General features: G+C 40.8%; 3 protein-coding genes across 9 annotated transcripts in view; 1 reads left to right on the top strand and 2 right to left on the bottom strand.

Moving 5' to 3' along the window:
• The window catches only part of LOC129191241 (zinc finger protein ZFP2-like), an 8,938-nt gene extending 5,852 nt beyond the window's left edge, over positions 1-3,086 (bottom strand). For 3 of the 6 annotated variants that reach the window (XM_054794428.1, XM_054794445.1, XM_054794455.1), the window contains exon 1: positions 2,402-3,084. In XM_054794428.1, coding sequence (XP_054650403.1) covers positions 2,402-2,647 — 246 coding nt within the window. In that variant the 5' untranslated portion in view covers positions 2,648-3,084. The other 3 variants (XM_054794437.1, XM_054794472.1, XM_054794464.1) reach the window with 3 other exon arrangements.
• A 288-nt stretch (positions 3,087-3,374) lies between these two features.
• Positions 3,375-9,470, top strand: si:ch211-207l14.1 (uncharacterized). Of its 2 annotated transcripts, XM_054794610.1 has the most exons (5): positions 3,381-3,515; positions 3,598-3,830; positions 4,407-4,637; positions 6,133-6,231; positions 6,303-9,470. In XM_054794610.1, the coding sequence occupies exons 2-5, from the start codon at positions 3,693-3,695 to the stop codon at positions 6,411-6,413; spliced, it is 579 nt and encodes a 192-aa protein (XP_054650585.1). In that variant the 5' UTR covers positions 3,381-3,515; positions 3,598-3,692; the 3' UTR covers positions 6,414-9,470. The 2 variants fall into 2 exon arrangements, with proteins under 2 accessions (XP_054650576.1, XP_054650585.1); XM_054794601.1 differs by having other exon boundaries at positions 3,375-3,830; positions 6,303-9,469.
• Positions 9,471-14,832: 5,362 nt separating this feature from the next.
• LOC129191339 (tetraspanin-7-like) lies at positions 14,833-20,403 on the bottom strand. Its single transcript, XM_054794588.1, has 7 exons — positions 20,323-20,403; positions 17,657-17,845; positions 15,628-15,702; positions 15,415-15,510; positions 15,184-15,339; positions 15,031-15,114; positions 14,833-14,936 (listed from the first exon to the last, which is right to left on the bottom strand). The coding sequence occupies exons 1-7, from the start codon at positions 20,401-20,403 to the stop codon at positions 14,868-14,870; spliced, it is 750 nt and encodes a 249-aa protein (XP_054650563.1). The 3' UTR covers positions 14,833-14,867.
• Positions 20,404-21,813: the final 1,410 nt, after the last annotated feature.

The following is a 21,813-nucleotide window of genomic DNA, read 5'->3' as shown; positions in this document are numbered from 1 at the left end:
TCATGCCATTTTCCACACATCAAGATTTCTCACGTTTCTTGACATTCCCATTTTTCGAAATGCAAAATGCGTTTGATCTAAAAAGTTCTACCTACTTCCACATTTCTCAACCGAATCAGACTGTTCCGAAGTAAAGACTGAACTCATTTGGGACATTTAGCCTTCCCAGTACATTGCTCTATCATGCTAGGTGTTAGAATGCTAAAGTTAACATGTTAGCACTGCCAGTATGCTAATATTTCTGATGTAAATCACAATATGGGGGAAACTATGGCACTTTGCGGAGGTCTGCACTCTCAGAGTGCTTTTCTCATTTTTGCCTGTGTTTATCTGTTTGTTTGTGTTCAAAATAACTTGAAAAGTTTTGAATGGATTTGGATGAAAATTTCAGGAATTGTCGGAAATGGGATATGAAGAACTGCTAAAATTTGGGGGGTGATCCGGATCACCGTCTGGATCGAGGAATTTTTTTTAAAGGATTCTTTAACACAGAGGTAGGACCATTTTTGGCATTTGTGCATATAACTCCACAAAAAATGCTCAGAGCGCTTGGAAAAAAATACAGAACAAGTTCCCAACAGGGTCTACAAAATATCAAAGGCTGATGCAAAAAATGTAGGATTATTATTTTGTTGTCAATCACAATATGGCGGGGAACTATGGGGCTTGGCGGAGGTCTGTGCACTCCGAGTGCTCCTCTAATTTTATTTTATAATCATGATATGTGTTTGATTAATATCCATTATGACATGTCAGGTTGTCAAAATAATTCTTGGGTTTAAGTTTACAAGACACACAGCTAATATGTCCTGAGTGCTCCGATTCTTCCTTTTCCTTAAACAGTTTATAAAAAAACAAGACATATGCATATAGGAAAAATGTTCTCACTAAAAAAGGAAATGTTTGCCTTGATATCGGACGACTTTTTTTTGCACGTTTTGCCTCGGTTGGCCCTGCTCCATTCACACGGATGACAGCGGACGTGCTGCTACTCTATCTTTGTTTTATTTGTTATGCTGCTGCTGTGTCTTCCAAATATGACACTGCATGGGACTGCTGCCGCTGTGCAACAATAACACAATTAACAAAATAACAATTTAAATATATCCATCCATCCATTTTCTATGCCGCTTATCCTAAATAGGGGGTATGCTGTCCCAGCTAACTTCGGGCGAGAGGCGGGGTACACCCTGGACTGGTCGCCAGCCAATGGCAGGGCACATACGTATAGACAAACAACCATTCACACTCACATTCATACCTATGGACAATTTAGAGTCGCCAATTAACCTAGTGACACTTTAAAAAGATAAGTTATGATGATGATCGATGATTGATGTATCCCATGAACATATTAGCCACTTGTAGCTCGACAAAAACAAGCTAGCTAGATGCCGCCAGTCAGACGTGTATACAAAGATGCCAGAAAGTGGAATGAGATTGAAACGTGAGTAATCACACAGGCTGGCATAGATAGGCTTAGCATGTGACAAGCTGTCGCCAATTGACTACACATTTTACGGGCTATTGTTCATTCTCCCGATAATAAGAAACAAAGTGAAAGTCAACACGAGACGTGTCGCGTATCTGGTCATGTGTGCAAGTGCCAGCAAAGGCACACAGGCGATTTCGGTGCATGCTCATCAAAATAAAGCACAGTGAAACATTTTGATGATATTTGAAATTGTTTTCAAACTAACTGTGGTCAATATGTGCGTAAATAATAATCTATACGTGCATCAAAAGCATATATATCCATTCATACAATACTGTATGTTACTTAAAATTGTTTTAAAGTTCTAAAAAAACCCCTAATTTTTAAGGAGCGGCCGCTTTTATTTTGTAGTTGTGGGCTGGGATCACTTACATGTACCGGAAACCCTGTTAACACCCGATGTGGTCAAGAGCATGCAATGTCTCTGACTGGAAATTCCTGCACTGCGTGGTGAAGACGGCGGAAAGAATTATTGGAACTTCACTTACTCCTATCCAGGAAATTGTAAAAAAAAAATTGTAAAAAAAAAAAAAAAGAAAAAAAAAAGCGCTGCTTGCCCAGGGCTCACAACATCAGTTAAGAACCCTCCCACCCCCATCATGAACTGTTCTCACTGCGTCACTCTGAAAGAAGTTCCGCAGCCTTTGGAGCAGAACCCCCAGGTTCAAAAAACTGTTTCTTTCCGCGAGCCACAAACTGCTAAACATGAAATAAACTTAAATGTAGCTAAATACAATATTTAAACTAAACATAAGCACAAGTACATAAGGACTACTACTATTCAATTACAGTAATGCAAGTCAATGTCCTGTGTTACTTCCCACCTAGGGAAATATTGCTATAGTCTTAAAAAGAAGAAATTTCAACATGGCTATTTATTGAGATACAGCAAATGCCCACACACACCTTGACCCTCAGCGCATGAAGCAACAAGCTCTTCTGCTTGTCTGTTAGTAGGTCGGGAACTGAATCGGTCACCAGGGACACAAAATCTTCCAGCATCCCATAATGCTTCACACTTTGCTGCTGTGCAACCTGCCACATTGCCGCCGTTAGCAGACGCAGAGGAGGGACAAGGAGACGCAGGGAGGACAAGGACAGTGGGGAGGCTGCCGAGTGCGAGAACCAACAGTTACATTGTTGTAATAACATTGTTAATCAGTATCATATATGTATTATTAATTATTTTTACTCAAAGTCACACAATGAGGTTTGCTGTGACTACTCATGTACGTAGGGGTAGTTCATTTTTACTGTGTCTAAGTGGTGTAGACAATTTTGAATAAGGACACAATCAACAAAATAGGCTACATAACGATCAAATACCATTTTTCAGCAGTATGATTAGGGATAAAATTGATATACTACAACGAAACGTTAATCCATTTTATTGTCGTCTTCATTTAATTTATTGGAGATTCCTTTAAGTACTCAAGTATATATACAATATGTTGGGCCAGCTGGCTAACTACATTACCAGAAAAATGACTCTAGTCACAAAAAACAAACTGCGTGTCTACAAACCCATTTCAACTCCGTCTTTATGCCCAGTTAGCTTGAGGAGTGTACAGTCCGACAACGTACCGCCATTGTACCGGAAGTTTAAAAATCCAGTATGGTACACTTCCTGTTTTAATCACGCCTCACCGCGTGACGTATTTCGTGTCAGCCAATCAAAACATAAGTTGTGATGCCGCGTGTTTCCTGCGGTATCTCAATGTACTCGTTGAAAATAAACTATACCGTTAAGTTTAGATGTGAAGTCATAAAACTAATTGCTGTAAACATATGTTACAAACTAAATAAACCAAACTAAATACGCGAAACTGTCACGTGAATCTTGTCGTTCTCACCTTTGTTGCGCTGACACAGATCCACTAAACCGGGCTTTAATCTGTCTTTTACGAAATGGATTATCAGGCTTTAAGTGAGAGCAGCACAAGCAGAGTGAGTGAAGCAGTGACAGTGCGTTGAATAAGAACGACTATTATTGGATTATTACAACAGCCATTTGCAGCATGTATGCCAGTTAGTATGTAAACACTGCCCTGTTAATTATCTTTGTTAACCCATTGGAACTTTGCTTGGTTTAATGGACTCAGATGAAGAAGCTGAAGTCTTTCCAGAACACCCGAGGCCTTTGGTTGCAGAGGAAGAAGAGGAGGAGGAAGACGATGCAAAGATCTTCAATGCTTGGATGCAGCGATACAGAGGTGGAGAACAGAAGAACAAACTGGAAGCGGGCGAGGAATCAGAAAAAAGAGCTGAAAGCGTGAACAATTTAGAGTCTACAGTCCGTCTTCAATCAAAGCGCCGGTCATCACTGCCGTGTCTGGTAACCTGCAGTCTCTTGATCGTACTGATTTGTATGAATGTGCTGTCAGCCTTAATTATTGAGCCATCTGCCATTCATAAGGGGACATTATTGATCATTTCTGTTAATCGAGGTGGCCCTCGATTTACGGTTACGTATGTGCTTCCAGAAATTAATTGAAAACTTAATTTTGGTCCGTAAACACGAGACTTGCTCGAGAACTGAAGAATACACTATGTGCTGAATACCGCACTTGTCTCAATCACTTGACTCTCGCGACCATAATTAAGGATTAAGATCGTATTCTAACGTCTTCCCGGATGTAGGGATGATGAGGTGGTCGATCAACAATCTCTTTATCTCTTTATTCTACTGGCGGCCGATCACGCCAAAACAACATAAGCAAACTCAACTGTTCTCTCTGCACACAGTCACACCCACTGACATAGTCAGGACACATGTCATAGGTGGTTGGGAAGATGAAATTCAGAAGTTGAATATGTTGGATGAAATTAAGCCACAAATGAGTCAAATGATGGTTGGTTCCAGCTGGCTGCAATGAATCCATTCTAATTCCAACACAATTGGTGTGTGCAGACGACTCTCTCGACCATGCAGCTGGCTCATCTCCACTCCTGCACCCAGGCTCCTGTGACAGCCAGGACTCTTCTGCGACGATCCTCATCTCGCCGCCTCCTGCCATCACAGCAGAACTCTGCTTCCAATGCGCCTGTTGCTGAGCGAAGGTCCTCCCTCATACCTACAATCCCGGAGAGCATCATGCCTGACAGAAAGAGTCAGTTCAGGAGACGCAACGTCAGCTCTTTGGTGAGTGGTAACCATGGCAACAAGTGCCATCAGTAGCTCAGTCAGTAAGGGCTTGGCTGGGGCACCAAAGGGTGGAAAGCTTCGAAACATGGTGCGGACAACAAAAAATATGGAAAGTGGGAGTGCTTTTTGCCGTTTTGCTTACTTAATGAGCATTGTTAAGGTGCTTTTGAGCAAGGCATCAAACCCTCAAATCACTCATGGTATACATTGCTTTTTTGAATTTGTTTCTTACCCCAGTCATGTGACTTTTGGCACTGTTTTACAGGCAAGTGCCGGTGAAATTTCTGAGAAATGGCCTGTAAATTTGCACACTACAACAGCAGGTTGATTCAATTTAATGCCATCAGGACAATTTTTTTCCCCCTCTAATCTTTATTCAACAAGAATAAGTGAACACACACCTTCAATTCTTCACAATAAATACTTCTCGATATACAACTTCTACTGGCATTAGTGACACTTGCGACCACAACCTCAAAAACGCATACACACTCAATTCAGAATTGCGATCATGTCAAGTTGTTTCCCAGCAGCCAGTTGTCATATTTCGTACCAGATTAATTTGTATCTCTTTGTCAGAACACTGTTTTATATATAGAATTGTGAAGAATTTAATGTGTGTGTTCACGTAGTCTTGTTGAATAAAGATTAGAGGGAAAAACATTGTCCTGGCAGCCTTGAATTTGATCTACAGGGCCGCCTGCTGTTGTGGTGTGCAAATTACAGGCCATTTCGTAAGAAGTTTACTGGCATTGGTGTGTAAATCAGAGTGCATTTGTGTATGCACTGCCAAAAGTCATGTGACAACAGTAAGATTGCTTTTAGTAGTCACAAAATTGTTAGGATATTTTTTGTATACTTGGATATGTTTTTGTAATTGCACAAAAATGTTCCTTTGTATGTGTAAAACATGCTGTATTTGTTTCTGAAGCAGGACGCATTTGTTTGATAGGTATGTTTCTTATTTACTAAACAAAATGCATTAGTTTGTGAATGATGTTTTGTATTTGCAAACCACACTGAGTTTGTTTGTGAATCGTTGCACGTGAGTAAAACATGTTTTGTGTGTTTGTGAAGTTTTGGCATGATTTTAACTCTGTATACTGTATGCACTCTCACTCAATCAAACAAGCAATGTGGACCATTTTTTGGAGTAGTAGAATTGTTTTTTGTACTTGAAGAACAATTTTTGTATACTTGAAGGATATTTTTTTGTAATTGAAGAAATATGTCCCTTTGTGTGTGTAAAACATGCTGTATTTGGAAACAAATACGTCCTGCAGCAGCGGTAACTATTTTTTTTTACAGATACGTTTGTTATTTGCTAAACAAATGCATCAATTTGTGAATGATATTTTGTATTTGGAAGCCACACAGAGTTTGTTATGAATCGTTGGGCTTGAGTAAAACAAGTTCTATGTGTTTGTGGGGCACCATATGCATACGGTAATGTAAGAACACAATGTACAGTAAGTGTGTCTGTGTATTACAGAGTGATGCAGACAGCATGTGTCGGATCTGCCGCAATGACCTGAACCGAGGTTCTGGTGGCCTCCGAGAGCTGCAGTGCACACACACGTTCCACCGAGAGGTAAAACACTACATGACATGATGTTATCTTCAGTACAGTTTGGGTGAATGTGTTACTGTTCGCTCTTCCAGTGCATAGAGGAATGGTTATGGAACAAACAGTCGTGTCCCACATGTAACATCCAAGTCATCACGCCACAGCACGTTGACTACTGGAGCTCCACCAAAGTCATTGTTCCTTGAGACACCTGAGAACATCTTCCAATACAGACACTGGTTTGGTTTGGTTTGGTGTGGTTTATTTGAACATGAAGGTTACAATGGAATACATCTCATGAATCATCCTTTCACAGTTCCACATGTCCAAAAGGAGTAGGAAGAAGCAAAGCTTATTTAATCCTACCCCCCATCCATTCCACATCTAGTACAGTACATATTGTTCACTTCCTGCTTTCCATGTAATATTTTTATATAATAATCAGTCTAATAATAAAAATAAAAAACAAGCATGACAGAACAATCACTGTAATAATCAAGACTCTTCTGTATTTAGCAAACATCAACTGCTTGTATTGTTTTTTAAATTTGCTTATCTCTGTACATTGAGTTCCTTACTCAATCCATTCCATAATTTAATTCCACATCCAGAAATGCTGTGGGTTTTCATCGTTGTTCTCGTGTATAAATGTTTTAAGTTTCATTTTCCCCTAAGATCATATTTCTCCTCTCTGATAGAGAAATACTGTATGAGGTTTTTGGGTAACAAGTTATTATTAACTTTATACATTATTCTAGCGGTTTGAAAGAATACTAAATCAGCTAATTTTAATATCTGTGATTTAAAAAATAAAGGGTTTGTATGTTGTCTATACTTGGCATTATGAATTATCCTCACAGATCTTTTTTGCAGTACAGTGAGTGAGTGAAGATTGCTTTTGTAATTATTTCCCAATATCTCCACACAATACATTAAATATGGTAATACTAGAACAGTACAGAGTGTGGAGTGATTTTTGATCAAGAACATGTTTTGCTTTATTCAATATTGAAGTATTTCTTGCCACCTTTTGTTGTATATATTTAATATGAGATTTCCAACTCATTTTTTCATCTATTATGATCCCCAGGAATGTGTTTTCTTTCACTCTTTCAGTATCCACTCCGTTTATTTGTATTTGATCGTACGTATCCTTTCTGCTATTTCCAGATAGCATTATTTTAGTTTTATTAAGTTCAAGAATAATCTGTTTCCGTCAAACCAAGATTTTAATATGACCATTTCATCTTTGACCTTTTTAATGAGTTCTTGTGTGCTTTCCCCAGAACAAAAGGCAGTGGTATCATCCGCAAATAATACCAACTTTAAATCCTTTGTTACTTTACAAATGTCGTTGATAAACAAATTAAACAGTTTTGGTCCCAATATGGATCCCTGGGGTACTCCACACGTGGTGTATAAACTCCAGATGTATATTCTCCTAGCTTTACAAATTGCTTCCTGTTTGCTAGGTAGCTTTTAACCCAATTCAAGACTAATGCTCTGATTCCATACCTTTCAAATTTTGTTGTTAAAATATTGTGATTAATTGTATCAAAGACTTTTGTCAGATCCATGAATACTGCTGCTGCACATCTTCTGTTGTCTATAGCAGTAGTGATTTCCTCCGTGATTTCGATCAGTGCCATAGAAGTTGAAATGTTGGCTCTGTAACCATATTGACTACCTGCTAGGAATTCATTATTGTTAATAAATTTGTCCAACCTGTTATTAAAAAGATTATTTATAATTATTTATAATTTTAGAAAATTTACATAACAAGGAAACTGGTCGGTAGTTTGTAAATTGATGTTTATCTCCATTTTTTAAAACTGGAACCACTTTAGCTATTTTCATTTTGTTGGGAAATTTTCCAGTCTAAAATGATAAGTTACTGATATATCTTAACGGTTCTACAATCTCATTGATGACCATTTTAATTGTTTCCATTTCGATTCCATAACAATCAGTTGATGTTTTTGCCAATGTCAGTGATCTCCTTTTTAGTTACAACAGTGAGAAACATGGAATTGAGATTCCCATCTATGGTTTCATTCCATTTGTCCATTGTCTGGAGTTTTGGAATTTCTTCCTCAACTTTTGGTCCAATATTTACAAAATAATCGTTGAACATTTCAACTACCTCCTTCATGTCATCCCTGTTAGTGTTTCCAACCATGAAATAGTGAGGGTAGTCTGCTTTCTTAAAGTTGTTCTTTATAATACTATTTAAGATGCCCCAAGTTGCTCTCATGTTTTTTTTGTTCTTATCAAGTAGCTGGCTATAATATTCCCTCTTACACACTCTCAAGATAGTTGTCAGCTTATTTTTATAAGTCTTATATTTTTGTTCTGCTTTTGTAGTTTGTTGAATGATGAATGTCCTGTATAATGTGTTCTTCTTCTTACAGGCGTTTTTTAGTCCTTTTGTCATCCATGGCTGGTTGTTTTTCTTTGCTTCTTGGACTTCTCTTGCCAGGGACAGTTCTTATCGTAGAGCTCCATATAAGTACCTAGAAAGTTGTCATATGCTTCCTCCACATCTGTTGCACTGTAGACCCTCTCCCAACTTTGTTCTTCGAGATCTTGCCTGAAGGCACAGATGCTGTCTTCTGTACGCAGTCTTTGAAAAGTCTTTTTTGCCGCCACCTGTCTTTTATTATAATGTTCATTGTAAATTATGAAGACTGGAAGATGATCACTGATGTCACTGATTAACAGGCCACTAGGAGTATTGTTATCAAAGTCATTGGTGAATACATTATCGATAAGGGTGGCACAGTGGTCTGTTATTCTGCTTGGTCTCATGATTTCAGCATATAAACTCAAGCTGTACATTGTATCTGTGAAGTCGTCTATTTCCTTGCACTTATGTGGATTCAAAAGATCAATATTGAAGTCTCCACATACAACAATTTTTTTTTTACCTAGTCTGTAAACGTCTTAATCCAATCCTCAAACATTCCAATGTTTGACTTTGGAGTTCTATACACACAACTTATTAGCACACTTTCGCTTTTTTCTTAACAGATTTCAATGGTTAAAAAAAATAATGAACAAAACCCAGATAATTTTTTTTACTCTTTTTGAGCGTGTAGCTGAGGCTAGAAAATGGCGGCATGAGGACAAATTTCTGTTGCTTCAGTGTGTTGTCACAGGGAGGGCACAGGAGGCTTATTCAGAGATACGTGCAGAGGAGGCTTGAGGCATTTCGCCAGAAGTTTAGGCATTGGACAAAAACTGAAAATGCAGAAAAATATCATGTTTGTCCGAGATTTGACTTCTTACGTTCACTCGTGTTCAGCTGCAAAAGTAAATTCTTTTAACCGTCTGTGTGAGTTGATTATTTTAGAGCAGTTTAAAAAGGCAGTGCCTCCACACATGTATAGCTACATACATGAGCGTGAGCTTTCCACGGCCCTAAAAGCAGCTGAGTGAGCAGATGATTTCGTGTTAACTCATAAGTGCGCTGAGTGGTGGTGGATGGAAGATTATGGATGACAGCAAGGGAAATCCCAGCAACTGGAGAAAGTTCGCCTAGCAGAGTCCCACATGTAGGCCTGCCGTTCAAGGAACATCCAGTATCCACGGATACTTGGACATGGCATGAGGATCGAACCAGCAGACAACCACTCTATCATCTGAGCCACGGCAAGCACGGCAGCCAGGGAGTGCCTAATTCCACCCACTCTACCCTGACGCAGCACTTCCTTGTCCCAACAATGTACTGGTGGGTTCTGTCCCACTTTCAACTTGAGGCAGCTGAACAAAATTCTCAAAGTAATCGCTTACCGAATGCTCAAACTGAAGGCCCTGATTCAGGCCATTCGGAATGGCGAAGGGGTCACACAATAGACCTTCGCAATGGCGTATACCCATACACTAGGAGTCGCGGACCATTGCCGGTACCTGTGATTCACTTTTGAGGGTGTGACGTACAACCTCCTTCATTTGTTCTCTTCCCTGTCTCTGCGGACCTTCACAAAGTGCATCAACCCTGCACTTGCTCCCTAAGACAGGAAGGCATCCAAGTTCTCAATTATTTGGACGATTGGCTTGATTTAGTCTGGCCAACAGATGCACTACAGCTGTGTTGGCATAACTCACTTCATGCATTTGAATGCAGACATGTGAGCTGATCATATCCTTTAAGGACTTCAGTTCCTTGTCCAGGTACCTGCACAGCCCTCTGACACTCACCCAGCGGGATGTCTCTCAGCACACTGTGCAAAAACATCGTCTGGCCCATGATGTTGACGGCACCGATGAAGCATGGTCCTAAGCAGCAAGCATTGTAACGCTAAAGATAGCTCACTAAGGCTATTTAGATGATAAGCAGCTACAGAGCCTTCATCTTGTACCTAAAGAGGATGAGGATAATGAAGAGGGTCTCAGCTGAACGTCAAACAAACTGAAAACACAGCAAGAGAAACATTTCACAATCAAGACAGAAATACTGTAGTCACAACTGTTATTATTCTTTTGGTCATCAAAGTGAAAGCAGCTAAAGCTATGATGTTTAGAATGGATAGAAGTAGTTTTACTTTTTCACTTCTAAAGATGAAGACAAACAGATACTCGTAGTTGAACATCGGTTAAGAAGAAAGTTGTCAAAAAGCAATGCTGAGGTAATTAGCAGTGGTCACCTGTACAGTCCGGCCATGCACACGCCAGGATTTGAACCACAGTCCACCCATCCCCACCGAAAGAGTTATGTCGAGCTGCACTAGCCAACAAGCCACAAGCCCTGGGCTATTAATTTGTTGTCCAGCGCAACTCTTAAGGTGTCTGGGAGTTTACACAATTTACTATTGCACAACCACAAAAGCTGGCATCTGTTACAGCAGTGGTTCTCAATTATTTTGCTGTCATGTCATCACTGGAGGACAGAAATGTTTTCTACACACACTAAGGTGGAGAACAGAAGACGCTGCCCAATTACCAGGCAGGAAAATGCTGGCGGACTAAGCCGGTCTAGGTGGCTGCTGAGATAGCTGGGCAGGAGAACAAAACTACTCACGACCTAATAGTAGGAACACACAGGCGTAAGCAAAGGTACAAGAAGGCAGGTTTGGCACAGGTTGCAGGCGAAGAGCAGAGAACAATCTGGCACTGGATCGCTGCCTTCCAATAGTTTAAGAAGTGTAATGGTAATTGGCCGCAGGTGTCGCCAGCTCCGCCTCCGCAGGGCAGCGTGCACTACAATGAAGAAACAGAAGACGGCAGCAGAGCGACAACACAAATCATAACACATTCATTATTTTTCGCTTCAGCTGCTGCTGCTTCAACTCCCTCTTATTTTCTAGTCTCGCCAGCTGAACTAATGTACTTCCTATACTCTTTTTGCCTTTGCGCTCTCACGCTCTTGGCCAACTTTGATGCAACCACCTGCAGTCTGGTTGAAACGGTAACAATGGTAGCAACTTACAAGACAACTCCAAATATTGGGAAAAGTACCAGAGAAATGTGAGGCCTGGGAAAGGGAAGTGAAATACTTGAGTCACCCAGGACGAATGAAAAATAGACAAACTCGGTTGACAAAAAACAGACAAAAGAGAGAGACAAGATACTGTAACAACAGAACAATAAACACGTGTGTGATAAGTCAATAACTTTTTGTGCTCTGATTAGTTGCATTCATAATATACTTTTATTTTCAGAGTGAATTTAATGGTGATACATGTGTTGTACAATAGCAGAGCTCATATCACAATACCATAATAAGGGGTAGGTTTCTGTTCAGCACTTGACAGGCCTCTATTATATTGTACTACGGGGGTCCCTAAAGTCTGGACACACCTTATGTAAATACATTATAGAAAAAAAAATGAATCAGTAATTAATAATACATGATACATCCATCCATCCATCCGTCTTCTTGCAGCATATCCTCAATAATACATTAAATAATTATCTATAAATAAAACTATGACTCAAATATATATCATATTTATTTCTATTTCATATTGATATAATATTTTGAATATTAAATTAACTTGTTTTATATATCCATCCATCCATCTTCTATGCCACTTATCCACTTAGTGTCGCGGAGGTATGCTGGAGCCTATCCCAGCTGACTTCAGGCGAGAGGCGGGGTACACCCTGGACTGGTCGCCAGCCAATCGCAGTGCACATAAAGACAAATATATATATCAAAAGTTTGGAAACACTCGTTTAATAACATGAGCTAGTGTGTCCACAGTTATGACTGGTAGCGTATATATGCATATATATGTAAATATATATTCATATATGTATTTATTTGTTTATACAGGGTGTCCCAAAAACACTTTAAATAATTGTAAAGTGGATCTTTATTAGAATTTGTTCAATTTTCTAATTGTATTAGAATTTACAAACATCATTTTATTGTTTTGTCACTGCCTATTCTCATCACATCTGCAAGATCTCATCAAGAAAGGATGGAACACTGCGTAGTGTGGGCGTCCCCCATCTTGCTGTCAAGTCCTTATCGTCAAAGTCTCCTCTAATACTTGGCATGACAGACTGTATACTGTATAATGTATAATGTAGGTGTATACATTTTTTTGGGACACCCTGTATATATACAGCCCCGAACCTGTGGTGGACAGCAGAGGTCAGGGCTGCTGTCAAGCTGACGAAGGAGTCCTATCGAGCATGGATGGCTTGTGGGACTCCTGAAGCAGCTGACAGGTACCGGCAGGCCAAGCAGCACGTGGCTTCGGCGGTGGCCGAAAACTTGGGTGTGGGAGGAGTTCGGTGAGCACGACTTTCGGTCGGCCTCAAAGAGGTTCTGGCAAATCGTCCGACGCCTCAGAAAGGGGAAGCAGTGCCCGGTCCACACTGTTTACAGTGGGGACGAGGACCTGCTGACCTCGACTGAGGATATAGTCAAATGGTGGAAGGAATACTTTGAGGCCCTTCTCAATACCACTGACATACCTTCCATAGAGGAAGCAGAGTCAGAGGATACAAACGCAGACAGTACTATCATCGTGGCTGTGGTATCTGGGGTCGTCAAAACGCTCCCCAGTGGCGAAGCTCCGGTGGTGGACAAGTTTCGCCCTGAATTCCTCAAGGTTCTGGATGTTGAGGGACTGTTTTGGCTGACACGTCTCTTCAACATCGCGTGAACGTCAGGAACAAATCCCTCAGGATCGGCAGACCGGGGTGGTGGTCCCCCTTTTCAAGAAGGGTGACCGGAGGGTGTGTTCCAACTATAGGGGGATCACACTCCTCAGCCTCCCTGGAAAAGTGTATTCCAGGGTGCTGGAGAAAGGGTACAACCATTAGTCGAACCTACAGGAGGTGCAATGTAGTTTTCGTCCTGGTCATGGAACACTGGACCAGCTCTACACCCTTGCAAGGGTACTGGAGGGTACTTGGGTACTTGTAGTTTGCCCAGCTGGTCTACATGTGCTTTGTGGACTTGGAAAAGGCATTCAACTGTGTCCCTCGCGGTGTCCTGTGGGGGGTGCTCCGGGAGTACAGGATTGGTGGCGCGCTACTACGTGTCATTTGGTCCTTGTACAACCGGAGCAGGAGCCTGGTTCGCATTGCCAGCACTAAGTCAAGCCTGTTTCCAGTGAACGTTGGCCTCACCAAGGCTGCCCTTTGTCACTGATTCTGTTAATAATTTTCATGGATAGAATTTCTAGGCGCAGCCAAGGCGTCAAGGGAGTCCAGTTCGGGGGTCTTAGGATCTCATCTCTGCTATTTGCAGACAATGTGGTCCTGATGGCCTCATCGGGCTGTGACCTTCAGCGTTTACTGGGGAGGTTTGCATCTGAGTGTGAAGCTTCTGGGATGAGACTCAGCACCTCCAAATCCGAGGCCATGGTTCTCAGTCGGAAAAGGGTGGATTGCTCCTCCAGGTTGGGAATGAGGTCCTGCCCCAGGTGGAGGAGTTTAAGTATCTCGGGGTCTTGTTCACGAGTAAAGGAAAGTTGGAGCGTGAGGTCGACAGGCGGATCGTCATAGTGTCTGCAGTAATGCGGTCGCTGTACCAGACTGTCGTGGCGAAGAGAGAGCTGAGCCAGAAGGCAAAGCTCTCAATTTACCGGTCAATCTATGTTCCCACCCTCACCTATGATCATGAGCTTTGGATCGTGGCCGAAAGAACGAGATTGCGGATACAAGCGGCTGAAATGAGTTTCCTCCCTCGGGTGACTGGACTCAGCCTAAGCTGAGCGGAGCTGAGTCATCCCGGAGAGACTCAGAGTAGAGTCAAGAGGTGTCAGTTGAGGTGGCTCGGGTATCTAGTCTGGATGCCTCCCGGACGCCTCCTTGGTGAGGTGTTCCGAGCATGACCAGCTGGGAGAATTCCACTGGGCAGACCGAGGACACGCTGGGAGGCATTATGTCTCACAGCTGGCCTGGGAGCGCCTTGGTGTCCTCCCGGTGAAACTGGAGGAGGTGGCCGGGGACCAGGAAGTCTGGGCCACTGAGACAGCTGCTCCCGCGACCTGGACCCGGATAAGCGGAGGAAAATGGATAGATGGATGGATGTATATATATATAAATATATAAACTTCAAATATGTAGCATCCACGTTAACATTTTGGCCCTTACAGAGGAGTCAAAAATCAGCAACAGAACACCGGAAACAACCATGCAACTCGAGACCTCGCTGAATGCGATTCCACAGGTTTCTGCGGGGAAACACCGATACCACCTCAGACCATCTCGTACTGGTTGGTGTGAATGAAGTGAGACAGGCAGCAGGCCAAAGACATGCCGATCAGCTGAAGTACAGAAATGTTTGTTAGCATCTATATGTTGTTTTTACATTTAGTTACCATGTTTGAAGCTTTGCTGCTGGGAAAGGCGGACTAGCACCTGGGAGAAGGCGATCCCAAAGGTGACCCCGGCGATGATTCCCATTTTGCCCTCGATGAAGGATGTCACAATTTCATAACAACCCTGCACATAGTTTTTTGATTCAATCCCATTTAGCCATTTAGTCGCTTTGGTGACATCATCACTTCTCACCTGTTTGTGGACCTTGCGAGCTGCCAGAGTAGCATTCTTCAAGTCTGTCTCTTTGCAGTCAGAGAAAGCAACACAGCAGCTGACCGGAATTCCACCAGTTGGGAAGTAGTCGCTGGCAAACCAAGTTGTGTAGTTATGGACACCGCAGCAGTGCAACTACACAGTTGAGAAAGCATGTGATCAGGTGACATGCATGTTGCATAGGTAGACAGGGAGAGGGGGCGCACTGACTCTGCGTTGGACATCGTCCACAGCCACACTCAGGTCGCCTCGTCCGTCATATCGCAACACAGCCTCGCTGTACGTAGTGAGGAATGTGCCTTTGATCTGATCTCACACACACACACACACACACACACACACACACACACAGGTGAGCATTGCATTCAAAATATTGAAGCTCTGGTCAAGTGAAATTTCTGCACTGAGTTGTGGAGTTTAAACCTCATGGCGAAAGATGAAGCCTGATATTCCAGCGATGAGCTCAATTAAGAAGATCAGAGACAGAAAGACAGCGTACTGGTATGGACAGACATAGGACAAAAACAGGTAGAGGTCAGAGGTTACAATGACATAATATTGTGAAGTGCACAAGCAATGTATGGTGATTGATGACCAAGTTATTTTATGATAATGTATATTTACAATATACGGACCATAGCAGACCATACATTAATTCAGAAATAATCAGTTCATCCTAACACCTTTATTTAATGTGCAGGTGTGATTATATGTTCAATAATGAATTATAAATAAAACAAAATTAATAATAAAAATAACTAAATATATATTATATGTAATAATGTAAGCACAAATATATTAAAATTCATAAACTGAATTAAAATGAACATTTTTATTTGTATTATTTATTTATATAATATTGTGTAAATTAAATTTTAATGTTTCTAAAATCTTTCTAAAGTATAAATTAAAAATGTAAGTGCAAAAAATCCCAGCAAAAAAAAAGGAAAAAAAGAAAAAAGGCATAATGTGAGGAGTAAAACTTTAAATGTTGATGCTGATAACTCAAAACTGAAACACAGCCTATTTTTTTTCGTGATTCAGGCTTCTTGACCCCACAAATTGACTGATTTTTGGTCTAAGTGTTATTTGTATTTGTGCAAAATCTGCCCCTTTGTGCTTTTAAGCTCCATAATTACACCCTTACTGACACACCACAAACCAACAGCAGTTCATCAAACCAAACGCCTCCCTCACTCACGGTGCAACCAAAAACAACACAACAACTAACACAGATGGAACACACAATGTGACTGTATCACACAGACAATGCGGGTATCAAAATAAGATATGTATCACTCATTTCCTTAGTTGCAAGAACTTCATCACATTTTTCCTCTTTGGCATCACTGATACCTGATAAGTTTAGGATTTGGAATAGGCTTCACCCCAAAAAAAGTCACTTCTTCCGTTGCTGCTCGTGATGTGAGATACCGCTGATTCAGTTTCTGATCCGATACTGAGTAAAATTCAGGCTGGTATTGGCGATACAGATTAAAATACCGATACTGGTGTACACATTCATATAATATGTCTGGTCAATTTGAAAAAGTAGTGTATTTCATAGCATAAAGAATACAATACATTTCATTAATTTATTAGTTAAATAAATGATTAATTTTAATAAATTAATAAATTAAATTAATAAATAATGTAATAATTCATTGAAGGTATTTATTTATTTTAAACCCTGAAGTATATTGAGAGGTACAGGGGTGATTTACAGCAGTGGTCCCCAAACCCCGGGCCGCGGCCCGGTACTGGCCAGAAAAAATAATTTCCATTCTTTCTTTTTTTTGATGTTTTATTTTGAAAAGTGGCCAGATTCTGTCTGTTACATCCGTCTCACTTGACGCATGTCCATTGTGCATGTTATGTGAGAATGCATAAAGGTAAGTTTTGATGACTTATTGAGTGCTAATGTGTACATTTGTCTCAAGTTCATTCATGCTAGCACACTGCCTTTTACCACACACGTCAAACAACGATGTAATAATCTCTCTGAACTGGTGGATGGTGAGTCGGCATTCATTTTGTGCTTTTAATTTGATGTTATTCATGTCTTAGTTTTACACAATACATCATAAATGAGATAAATTAGATCGCTATAATGTACGAACCCCCTTGTGGGAACACAAGCCGGTCCGTGGGTCAAAAAAGGTTGGGACCACTGATTTACAGCATAGCCAAGCTAATACACAACAACAGAAAAATCAGGATAAAAGCATGTGAAAATGGCACTTTAAACAATAAAAAAAGAAAATAGGTATATAATAAAACCACTTAAATGTGTTATAAATAAAATAAACTTTATACACAATTGACTCATGGCTCCTTTTACGATCAGTCATCGTTTCAACAGGCAAACATTTCAGACAAACATTACCTCAAATGACTGAAGCATCAACAGTGTCAATATATGGATTTGAAACATCCACGTTCTCGCTCTCACCACTTTGAGCATCCAAGGACGCCCCCTGCAGGTGGCGAAGCAGCCAAACAGCCCAAAGAGAACAATGGCAGCTCCGGTGCCAGTGAGGACAACCGGGGCGTTGGACGGCGCGCTAGAGATCAATAACGTGTAAGGATTCAGCATGAACCTCCACCACAAGCCCACTGAGAGCAGGACCACACCTGTCACCTGTGAGGAGGAGGAGAAGCAGATAGAGGAATGTTTACAGTCAAGAGTTTCGCTGGCCGGTGGGAAGAAGCACGAGGTGATGAGTCAGAACAGAAAGACCAGTGCAGGCAGCTGTGGAGCCAGCATCTTCTGGTCGTGGAAGTGAGAGCGATTGTTGATGTTTTCAGCATGTTGGCCCTGTTAGACTCTCTTCATTGTCAGTTGGGTGCGAGAGCTCCGCCCTGCTTCTCGCCATTCCTCAGATGATTCAGCACCTGAACTCTGACCTCAGTTGCTGTGTTGTCTGGTAACAAAGTATTAATACAGTGGCGACTGTACACGTTTACCTCATTTGCAACATTAGCTTCCTCCATTTCTTCTTTTTCGCCAGGATGGAAGTTATTGTTAATGCAGCAGATGGACAAGTTTGTTTAACATACTCATTTGAGTTTGTCAAATGAATGTGCCTTACAGGATACCGTAGTATTGTGTAAACGAAGTACCATGAGATTTGATGTTGGGTGTGTGATCCAATAAGATGGCTGAATAAACGAGAAACGTTGGGAGTACTCCAGTTGCCACAAGATTCAACGTACCAAAAGGTAAAACACAGCAACAGTTTGTTGAGTCCTATATTGTCCAATATTGCAAAATTGCGGCGAAAACCGAATCATATGAGAACTCGGGTGTTCGAAAACTGAGGTTTGACTGTTTTATCGCAGTGAATGGGTTCCAGACCCGACTGTGAGTTTCTGTGAAGTCAAAATACCTGTTTATGACCTTCTAAATACGGGTTTTCATTTCATTAGAGCTCTCTAGACATGGAATAACACCCCATAGTCACTTTTAGTCAATGTCTTTGAATGCGCCTTTTGAATGCCTTATCTTTGTCTTATACAAGTAGTTCATGTAGCCATTTTTATGCTTGATTGCAATGTTTATTTTAGGCAAAAATCTCTAACATTTGCTTAAATAGGCATATTTTCTGACTAATAGGCCGCATTCAATGACGAAACAGCATGATTTACCAGTAGCAAAAATGTTAACTATGTAGAATTAAGTCTGTGATTAATTCTGTCTGACAAAGCATGACTTGAACTTGAATTTGATACCTCATTCACTTCTCTACCCCAAATATGAAAGATGTTTGAGCAGGTTTTATACCCATTGCGGTGATCGACCCATGGAAAATCGGTTTTAAAAGTCATTTACATTTTTTTTGATCATCAAAAAGTCTAGTGAAGACAACCAAGTGTCATATTTTTCATGTATATGCCTCACACTGCAGTGCAGCAGCACGCTGTGTATTCGTTTTCATCACATGAACTACCGAGCTAACACCAATGACAGGAATGTATAAAATTCACCATCCACTCCCTATTTGAGAAAATCGATATTTTTCAGCATGATTTCGTTATTATGATATCTAAACTATCCATATTTTAATAGCTTTTATATTTACAATCAAGGCATCCATATTGAAAATAAGGACAATGCAAATGCGACATGTAGTAATTGCGGGTAGTAAAAAAAATAAATTAATCAGATTTTAATGAAATTTGACCTGTAGATAGATATTAAGGTGAATGAATATCTTACATCCTTTTTATCTTGTAGTGAAGCTTTGATTCATGAGTCTAAAAGTCTAAAAGCTGTGGTTAGCATTCAAAGCACTCGTATGAGTCGATGTGGTCCAACACGCAATATAAATCTGATACAAAATTGAAGAGGAAGACGTAATCTACCTAACAAACATGTACAGTATATGAATGAAAATACTCTCCAAATGCACGGTGTCAGATTTTTGCGTCACTAAAATACAGGTTTTGTAACATTGCTATTATTAGTTAACATATTTTTGCAAAAACGTGTAGAGTGAAGCCGCAAAATTCTAACCGCAAAGTGGAGAGGGACGACTGTACTTCCACTGTACTGTACTTAAGTTGCTACTTGAGGTTTTTCTTTACTGTAGGACAACTTTTACTTTACTAATTTTTCAAAGGAATATATTTCCAATGAGCATTGCCGCTACTCATTAGTTTTTGTTTGGCGCAGTACTATGATGTACTATAGTACTACATGACAACGGCAGCAAACGCCTTTGACTGCATGACATTTTTTTTTAAGTTACTTTAGTTATTTTGTTGAGTGAATATTATTCCACTAGTTACAGATTCAGCTTAAACTTGCTATTAAACAGGCTGGTAGGAGTTAAAAGAAAGCCAAGCACTTTTGTTATATACAGGTAGTAGGTATAGTTTGTATTTTAAGAAAACTGGAGTAATTTTCTTGGAAGGTATCTTTACTTTTACTCAAGTATAACTTCAGGTGCTTTATACAAGACCGCTCAGTTCTTATTACACAGCTGGTATCCTCATGTTTTCAAATCCATCCTTTTGTATGTCACTCATCAAAGACCAACATCTTTAAACCTTTCAGAATAAAGTTTCAGCTCAAGATAAGAAATAATGACAGTACGTGTCAACGAGGTGTCTCACCCAGAAAATGAAGGAGTAGAATAGTAGCAGTGTCTTCACGCACAAGATGAGTGGTTTGGTTTCCATCCTCCTCGGCGCCATTGCTCCACTCTCTTTTGTTCTTTCTCTGTCGGTCTGCCGCTGCCTTACTCACTCAGAATTGAACCACATGCAAATAGTTACTTGGACCCCAGATGAGTGCCCACTGGCTACTTTGTGTTTGGCAGCCGAGCACACTCACCTGCCATGCTCACATTGGAGCACGGTCGCAATGAGCGAGGCCTCATATGGCGGAGAAGCTCATACTTCACACTCAGACCACACAATTAACATGAGAGTGAAGCTGTGACAGTGCAATGTGAATCATCTGCAGCCACCAGAATCCAACATCTCCACACAGCCAGCTGCTTCCTGTCACAGCACGTTTACATTTAAATCAATAACAACATTTCATTTTACTTATATCGCAACATTTCACAGCAGCAAGCAGGACTGTGCTTCTGGCATAAGAAAGAAATCCAACTAAACTCCACATGAGCGTTTACTGCTTAGTTTAAGGAGAAATAAGTTAGCAACAAAAAGTACACGGGAGAGGAACATGATAGCTGAAGGCTCTGCCAATCATTCTAATTTTAGAATAGAATAAGCCTTCAACAGTCACACAAATTAAGTTGGTCTCAATGGAGCAAAGTGAACAAAAATGAAAAACAATTAGCGCCTAACTCTCACAATTACGAGTGCGCCTGAACGCCTCACGGCGCGAGGAGAACGGGGCAGAAAGAAGACAGAGCATGAAGTTGTTCATCGCTCTGTGCGCATTATAGGAACAAATAAGTAAGTCTGATGATTATATTGTGCATTAAGAGTGTTTAATGTTGAAGATTTTATTTATATTGGTGTTTCAATCCCCGCATGGCGCAGCAGTGAACACCTGTCACTGTGAGTGGGGATTCCTCTTGAAAATGAGACTTTGTCACGAGCTTTATCATTGGTATGATTGGTATCATTGGTGCCGGCTGCACCGCTGCTGTTGGCTATATGACATGAAAAAAGGAACCATAACAGCTTCTTTTGGCATATATTACCTACTTTTTCAAGAGAACATATATCACTTGTGAAACTTACAGAGGATGAGACTTTGGATGTGAGAGTGCATGGGTGGAGCTCCAGCAGGACTTCCAGGTAGCACATAGCTACCTGCTAGGTGGGCTCCAAGTGAGAGAGCAGTCGGTGAACCCGGTGTCTTCCACCGATTACAAAGGCCAGCAATCTTGTCCGATGAGTTCAATTATTTTTCTGGTTATTTACTTTCTTTCTGGCTGTCACACACATATGGGTGAGTGTTGTCCTGCATTTGGGGTGAGTTAACTGCCGTTTGACTGATGATCACACCGTGAGCCTTGAAAACTCACCGTACTCCGTCAAGTTCAAATGCCATATTAAATGAAAGCTTTGTACTGTGAACCCCCACAAGATAGTTTTCATGGCATGCGTTCGCAGTTGGCTCAATTT

This window comes from Dunckerocampus dactyliophorus, chromosome 1, assembly GCF_027744805.1.
Source record: "Dunckerocampus dactyliophorus isolate RoL2022-P2 chromosome 1, RoL_Ddac_1.1, whole genome shotgun sequence".
Taxonomy (NCBI): domain Eukaryota; kingdom Metazoa; phylum Chordata; class Actinopteri; order Syngnathiformes; family Syngnathidae; genus Dunckerocampus; species Dunckerocampus dactyliophorus.
This window is presented reverse-complemented; position numbering and strand designations above follow the sequence as displayed.